At 46.0% G+C, this 7871-nt stretch overlaps 1 protein-coding gene across 1 annotated transcript in view; it reads left to right on the top strand.

The window, feature by feature from the left end:
- Positions 1 to 309: 309 nt before the first annotated feature.
- Kdsr (3-ketodihydrosphingosine reductase) overlaps positions 310 to 7871 on the top strand; it is a 31911-nt gene continuing 24349 nt past the window's right edge. Inside the window, exons 1-3 of the mRNA XM_021198375.1 lie at positions 310 to 487; positions 4552 to 4641; positions 6797 to 6853. Coding sequence (XP_021054034.1) covers positions 380 to 487; positions 4552 to 4641; positions 6797 to 6853 — 255 coding nt within the window. The 5' untranslated portion in view covers positions 310 to 379. The remainder of the gene's footprint in view (positions 488 to 4551; positions 4642 to 6796; positions 6854 to 7871) is intronic.

Raw genomic sequence — 7871 nt, 5'->3', positions numbered from 1 at the left:
AGGAGCAAAGCGAAAGGGAGCGGCGACCATTTTCTGAGTGTGCCAGAAATACACGAACTGGAATCTGATTTCAAAGTGGAATAGCAGGACTTTGGCACAGGACAAAATCCGTGGATCCTAAAGCCACCGTTTGCAAGCCGCCCACGACGTTAGCGGGCGGGACCACGGGGAGGCTGAGTATCCGGAGCCTACGCACGCACAGGCTGCGCAGCTGCAGCCAGAAGCTGAAGAGGGCGCGGGCCCAGAAGCCAGTCCGACAGCGGAGACCGCCCCGCCCAGGCTCCTCCTCTTCCCTTCGTCGCTGTCCCGCCCTCGCCCGCAAACCCAAACACTCCCGGCTGCTGGTGCACGTGATCTCCCAGTAGTCGCTCGGGCAGAGATGTTGCTGCTGGCCGCCGCCGGCCTCGTGGCCTTCGTGCTGCTCCTCTACATGGTGTCGCCGCTCATCAGCCCCAAGCCCCTCGCGCTGCCCGGCGCGCACGTAGTGGTGAGTGGCCTCCTGTTGCTGAGCTTGCCCAGGGCTGCTTGGCCGGCTTGGGCCACCGAGACCACGGTCCCGGAAAGGAACGTTTGAGTGGGGCGGGTTACCTGCTGCTTTAGCCTCGGCACTGCCCTGCCCTGTCCGACCTCAGGAACCCGCCCTCCGAGGCGCCGGGCTATCGGGCAGTGTCGTGGAGAAGGCGCCTGCCGAGTTTCCAGGACTCAGGAGCTCTGCTGCTCGCTGATCCCCGGAGCATCCCTGTCTGCTACTGTTTGGATTTTCAGTTTTCCCAATGAGTCAACCGAGAGTCTGAGAAACTTTGCCAAGGACACGGCAGTGGGTGACTAGCAGGATAAGGGCACAAATCCGGATGGGAGTAGCCACAGCCAGGGAATCCTAAGGAGCCCACAGCAAGGAGGGGTCTGGGCCTCTGGGGCTGGCCAAAGCAGCTGAGACTGTAGGGTGTCATATGAAAGTGACAAAGAGCCACCAGAGGGTTCTAGGAAGTGATACACCTGAGGGGTGGCCTGGCAGGTTTGGCCAGCAGGCTTGTCTCTGAACTCAACCAGGGTCTGCTGATTACTGTACTCCTCTCTTTTTGGCGTCAGGATGAGCTAACCACCTTGGTTAGAAGCTTGAGACGGAAGGAGATGTGAGTGGTTCGGTTTGTTAGTGTCCGGAAGCTCGCACATTCCTGTGTGCAGGCTTGGCTATGCCTCCACCCCGCCCCACAGCTCAGAGCTTCAATGCTGGCAGTTCTCATCGGTGTCCTATATAGCCCCAAAACTGAGGGCACACTGAGGCGAAGAGTTGTGAATAAGAACAGCTAGTATCCAAACCAGCAACACTCCTCTCCTTGGTGCCCCTAGGTGACTTACGTGAGTGCATCCAAGTGAGTTTCCAATGAGTTGTTACAGGATTGGGGTGGTTATTTATCTTAGTATGATTTATCCCAAACAAGGATTTGTAGATGACAACATGTATTTCCATTAATTTGTCTTTTGTAAAATTACTGGTTTATTCCCAGCTGCTGCTATGCATGATGTGGAAAGAGTTATTAGAGAAAGCCAAATTTTACGGTCATGCCAAGTTGTTAAAGTTTTACACCCACAAGAAAACTTCTCCTTCAAAATCGTGACTAAAGCAGTTGAACTTGCGGGCTGGGGAAATGGTTCAGTTGGTAAAGTGCTTGCACTGCATCATGTCCTGAGTTAGGGTCCCTAGCACCAACATGCTCACTGGGCCTATGCCTCTAACTTCAGCACTGGGGCCACAACCTATGGATCGCTGGAGCTTGCTGGCCAGCTTGCCTAGACACATGAGTGTCAGGGAGAAGCCTTGTTGCAAAAATTAAGGTGCAGGGTGACCGAAATGCCAGACACTGACTGTTAGCCTCTGCATGGGTGCACCTACAGACACAAAGCTGAATCAACCTGTACTTGTCTAGAGTAGCTCAGCTGTGGGGGCAAGGGAGGAGAGCCAACATCAGAATGAAAACCAATTCAACATCTACAAGGTACTCACAACTAACGCTGGTGCTTGTTCTTATTTCCCTAGTTCCCGTCTCTCTTGCAGGGGAGGTGAGGGCTGTTTCAGTAGACACATTCTTTTTCCCAACATATTTTTATTGATTCTTTGGGAATTTTACATAATGCACCCCAACACACTCAACTTCCCAGCCCTCCCAGGATCCTGCTTTAATACAATAAAAAAATAATTATCTCTATGCATGTATGTATGTATACTGGTATAAACAACATAGCATGACTTATTCATATGGTGTCCCTATCTGCCTTTTTTAATATCCAGAGAGTAAAATGTGATTTAGAGCAGTTCACCTATGCTGGTGCCCTGTGTCTGATGACAGCATCGAAGCTCTGCTGGTCTTCTCCCCCAATAGACGATTGTTTCAGTGTTCCTCCTTCTGGGTGACTGAGAGTAGCGCTCCTAGCAGCAGGAAAGTTGCTGGTGCCCTTAGTAGGGGCTGTATGCTGTGGTTAAAGAGCCAGTATCATTTCAGTGGTATTTGTGGTGATCAGTAAGAAGGAGTGGAGTGGTAGAGGAAGGGAAAGTAAATGGTTCTCTTCCGTGACCTCTGTTTAGATATAGTAGCCGTTTAACGTTTTCTCAGCCATTGTGGAAAACCGTGACAGTTCTTATAGCATCCAGAAGAACATATTCCAGAATTAGCCTAACTGTATTCTTATATGCCACTCAAGGGTTAGCTGCGTTGGCTAGATCCTTTCGAATGCACCTTGATCCGAAAAACAGGTCTCACTCCTGTTGTGAGAAAGTGGCACTGTTTGCTTTCCTGAAACCCCTGGCTTTTGTTTACATAATACATCAGAGCATAAAAGATGTCTTAGTAACTTCATTCCTACTTCCATCAACTTACTGAACAATAATTAATAGGGAGACTTCTATTTGTAAGCTTTGACGTTTTGTTTTGTTTTGTTTTCATGGAAATGACATAGAACATTCTGCAAACTGAGGAAAGTGTTTATTTAGTGCCTGCTTGTGCAGGGGCTGGTATGGTCTGTGTTGAGTGAGACAGGCTGGCTTGGTGTTTGTCTATAGGAACCTTGAGTTCAGCCAGGGAGCCAAAATATATCCAGATTGAGTGCAGACTACATGGTGACCAACCAGGAGGACTGACTGATGTGTTCAGGAAAGGTTCCCATAGGGCGTGGGGGAGCTGTGTGGGGTGATGTGTGATACAGGGAAGCTAAACAGCTTAAGGCGGCATTGTAAAGCATGTGAGGAAATGTTTTAGAGGCTCTGCCAAGTACTATGAAGAGTAAAAGCTCATAAGCCAAAACAGCCCGTAAGATATCCTTATGTCAGAAGCCACAGAGATAACATTCAGCCAAGGCAACAGGTATCCTTCTATAGTCATCCTCAGTAGACATTTGGTTAATGATCTACCAAGTAAACCTCTCCATGAGAACCAAGGTGAGACTAAAGGGAAGTGACGTATTCTCAAGAACACAGAAACACATCTATGTTTGGAGGGTTTCATGGCGATATGAACATTATAGTGTGGGAGATGTTCTTTCTTCATGGCTTTAGAGTAATGAAATATTCAAAATAATCGAAATGTCTGACTGGAAAATGGCTAGGTTTTGACAGGAGAGATTTTTGTTTTGCTTTTGTTTTTGATACAGGGTCTCACTATATAGCCATGCTGGCTTGGAATTTACTATATAAATCAGAATGACTTGGATTTGGACAGATAGCCTGCCTCTGCCTCCAGAGTTCTAATATTAAGGTGTATGCCATCACTACTATGCCTGGCCTGGATGGAGCTCTTTAAATACAGTATTGTGAAGCCTTTTAGTTTTCTACATTGACAGCGTATTCTCATTCCCCCCCCTCCTCTACACACACACACACACACACACACACACATTAAGATCAAGCCCAAGGTCTTGCCTATGCTAGGTAAGAGAGCTCTACCGCTGACCTACATCCTTAACTCTCTAACACGTTTTCACATAGACCTAGACTTACATAGATGTGCTGGAAGGAAATGAGATTCGTTTGTGTTTGTAGTCAGCAGCACTAATGTATTATTTCTTAGCTAAAATTGTAGGGCACGTTCCCTTTGGTGACCTGAAACGATTTTAGATGAACAGTTTATAGCTCAGCACTGGGGAAGGAGGGGGGGGACGGTCAAGGCTAGGAGGCTCTGCTGAGAGTGTAATCTTTGATGCTTACAATGCATTCTAAGTGACAAATCTGGTATGACGAGGTTGTGGTTCTTGGAGACATTTTGTTTCTGAGACAGAGCCCCATGTCGTAGCCAGTACCATGAAACTATCCGTGAGATTGAATAACTTCGACCTTGACCTCCTCATCCCCTGCAGACAAGCTCCTGGGGAATTTTTAAAACTCAGAATTATGTCATAGTGCTATGCAATACTGGAGATCTAACCTGAGGCCTCATGAATCCTAGGCAGGCGCCTGCACTGAGCTACACCCTTACTACTCCCAACACAAATATTTCAAGAAGACTCTGTACAGAGGAGACATCACAAGTGCTAAGATGGTCTTCCTGATGTTCTTCGTAGGTCACAGGAGGCTCCAGTGGCATTGGGAAGTGCATTGCTATTGAGTGCTACAAACAAGGAGCATTTATAACTCTGGTTGCACGAAACGAGGTAAGCAATCTAGACTCCTCATGACAAGCTCACTAATGTGGGAAGTCCAAGAGACCAGTCTTGGTGCTCACAGCTATGTGTGAACGAGGTGTCTTCTCTGTCATTTTTCTCTGTAATTTTCTGATGACATGATAGGCATCTTTGGTAGAGTCCCCATGCCCCAGGAGAGTTCCATCCTTTCCAGTATGTGTAGCAAAGTAGTTTTTCCTGTTGTAAGCAATCAGGGGTCTGTTTTATGTATTGGGGTCTGCCGTCTTGCAGAATTGCTTTCGGAGCATGAAGCTGTGACTGAAGATGCCCTTTGTTCCTCTTCAAAGTCTGGAGCAGAGACGCTGGCTTCATGGTCAAAAGGTCGGCCTTGCTTGCTGTGGAGCAGATATTCTGTTGAGTGATGAAATGAAAGAAGAGGGGATTGGGGTGTGCTCAGTGGGCTCAGCACTTACTCAGGATGAATGAATCAAATCCACATAGTACTCCAAGAAGGTGCATGAGAACCCTAGCCTTAGGGAGGTGGACGCAGAAGGATCAGAAGTTCAAGGTCATCCTCTGCTATACAGCTAAGGAGAGTCTAGCCTGACTTTTGTGAGACCCTGTATTCAGGGACAGGGAAGAAAAAGAAATGAGATGTGCTTGGGGGGTTCATTGTCTACATAGAGTGGTTAGTTGAAAAGGGGCTAGTGGAGAAGACAGGCTAGAAAGGATCTCTGGAGAAAATACATAACAAGAATGATTCAGAATTAGGTTAAAATATCCATCATTTCCTTAAAGAGCAAGAAAATGGTTTTTAAAAGAAATAATGGCTTGGTTGTACACACTTTCTTTTTTTTTTTTTTTTTTTTTTTTTTTAAAGATTTATTTATTTATTATATGTAAGTACACTGTAGCTGTCTTCAGACATTCCAGAAGAGGGCGCCAGATCTTGTTACAGATGGTTGTGAGCCACCATGTGGTTGCTGGGATTTGAACTCCGGACCTTCGGAAGAGCAGTCGGGTGCTCTTACCCACTGAGCCATCTCACCAGCCCTGTACACACTTTCAAGTCACCATACATGAACAGAACCACAGATTTAGGAAAAAGCCACTTTTGAGTTTTTAGCAGGGCTAGAATTTGACACTAAGGGGGGGGGGGCTGGTGTCACAGCTGGCAGGAACTTGCAGGGCCATGTTTGGGCTGGCGTCACAGCTGGTGGGTAGGAACTCATGCAGGGCCATGTTGGAGGGAGTATCCAGAGAGCTTTCTGGCCTGAAGATGTTCTTTAGTTTCTCATGTAACTTTTCATTGCAGTTTTGTATTCATTTCCCATCATTCCATAGCATTGTACTATTTTGTCATGGGCATTCATGTTTGTAAATTCGACTTGTTCTTTGAAGGAACCTACTGGCCACCCCCACCCCTCTATGAGACAAGGTTTTGAGTATCATGGGCTAGCCTGGAACTCTGTAGCAGAGGATGTCCTTGCCAGATACCTGGGTTCCTCCAGGCTTGGTTTTAGCCTTTCTAGGGATTGAACTCAGGGTGCCATGCATGCTGGGACCCTCTTTGTTCTTCTACAGTTCTCAAATTTTATTTAAATTTATGAAAAGTTAAGGTTCTGTAAACTCAGCTGTTTTTATGAGAATAAGCGAAGCACAATGGAGGACATGGGAAAACTTTGCCGTGACCTGGGTAGGTTTGTAGGTCTGAGGGGTATTTTTGAAAGTAGCCAGATGTAGATTTTTCTTTCTCCTCTTTGTAAGAAGTGATTGATTTTTACTGGAGGTTGTATTGAAAGTAGTAAACTGCTGATTGTCTAATAAAGCCCCTCCTGGTGTGGAGTCAGCCGCATGCCTTTCTAGAGCATTTGTGGTCGGTCGTGTGCCTACGCTGTGTCCCTGCTCACTGGTGGGAGTGAAAATGTCTGTCGGCATCGACAGGCTGGCCAGCACCACGGATGCTGCTAAGAGGGATTTGAGCTTCCTTTCTTCCTCTTCCCTGTTCTCTGCAATGGACTTAAATAAACCCTGCTGTGGCTTACCTGGGCTCTTCCGTGTTTTGCCTCTTTCTTCCTCAAGCCCACGGTTCTGATTTATAGAATGCAGTGTCTGTTCAAATGTTGCTTTTTCTTTTCTATTTAACAAGTGCAGAGAGACATAATTTTTTCTGTATTGCTTTTAGGACAAACTACTGCAGGCGAAGAAAGAAATTGAAAAGCACTCTATTAACGATAAACAGGTAAAGTGGGGCTGAAGGACGAATTTTCTTTCCTGATAGACAGTTGTTTAAAGGGGAGGAAAGATGTTGCTTCCACTGCAACTAGATCACTGAAGGCATTTATGATTTTTTCCCAATTAAAACACATTTTAGGCTGCTTTCTAAAAGTTGAAATTATTTAAAATGACTGGGATTCAGGTCTCAGTACAGAAACCAGAAGGTATGGACTATCACACATACCTGAAAATAGCCAAGCAGCGCTGTATGAGAAAATGGTTTCATTTCAATTACTGAAACAATTTCCACAATGATTTAGATGGAAAGGATATTTGAAGAGATATTGTATGATTTGGGACACTAAAATGATACAGACAATGTAATTTATATTTTAAAATATAAATTAACCCTAACCCTAACCCTAACCCCTAACCCTAACCCTAACCCTAACCCTAACCCTAACCCTAACCCTAACCCCAACCCCTAACCCCTAACCCCTAACCCCTAACCCTAACCCTAACCCTAACCCTAACCCTAACCCTAACCCTAACCCTAACCCTAACCAATGACTGGTTAACTACTACAGATCTGTTGTCTAATCTAAAGAAATGGAAGTTAAAGGAGTTTCTGAACCCTCTCCTGCCTTTGGGCTCAGTGCCAGCCTCTTGTTCTTAGAAGCCACCTTAAACCTGACTCTGATGTTATTCATTCATTCTTAGCTTTTCTTTAAGATTTTACCATCTCTGGTCCTGTGTATAGTATTTTGTGTGAGTATGTGTGTGCACCTGTATGTACAACTGTCCTGATATGCATGCACGTACATGCACACACTCGAGAAGCCACGGGCCAACTTTGAGTGTCTTCTGTAATCTCTCCATATTATTTTTTTGAAATAGGCTCTTTTGGTGAGCCTGAAGCTAGACTTGCTGGGGTTCTAAACACAAGGCCTCCTCATGCTAGCACCTTGCCAGTTAGTCATCTTAGCACCTAAATAGGGTGCGTGTGTGCGTGTGTGTGTGTGTGTGTGTGTGTGTGTGTGTGT

Source organism: Mus pahari, chromosome 5, assembly GCF_900095145.1.
Source record: "Mus pahari chromosome 5, PAHARI_EIJ_v1.1, whole genome shotgun sequence".
Classification (NCBI taxonomy): domain Eukaryota; kingdom Metazoa; phylum Chordata; class Mammalia; order Rodentia; family Muridae; genus Mus; species Mus pahari.
Note: the sequence above shows the minus strand (reverse complement) of the source record. Positions and strands in the feature narration are given on the sequence as shown.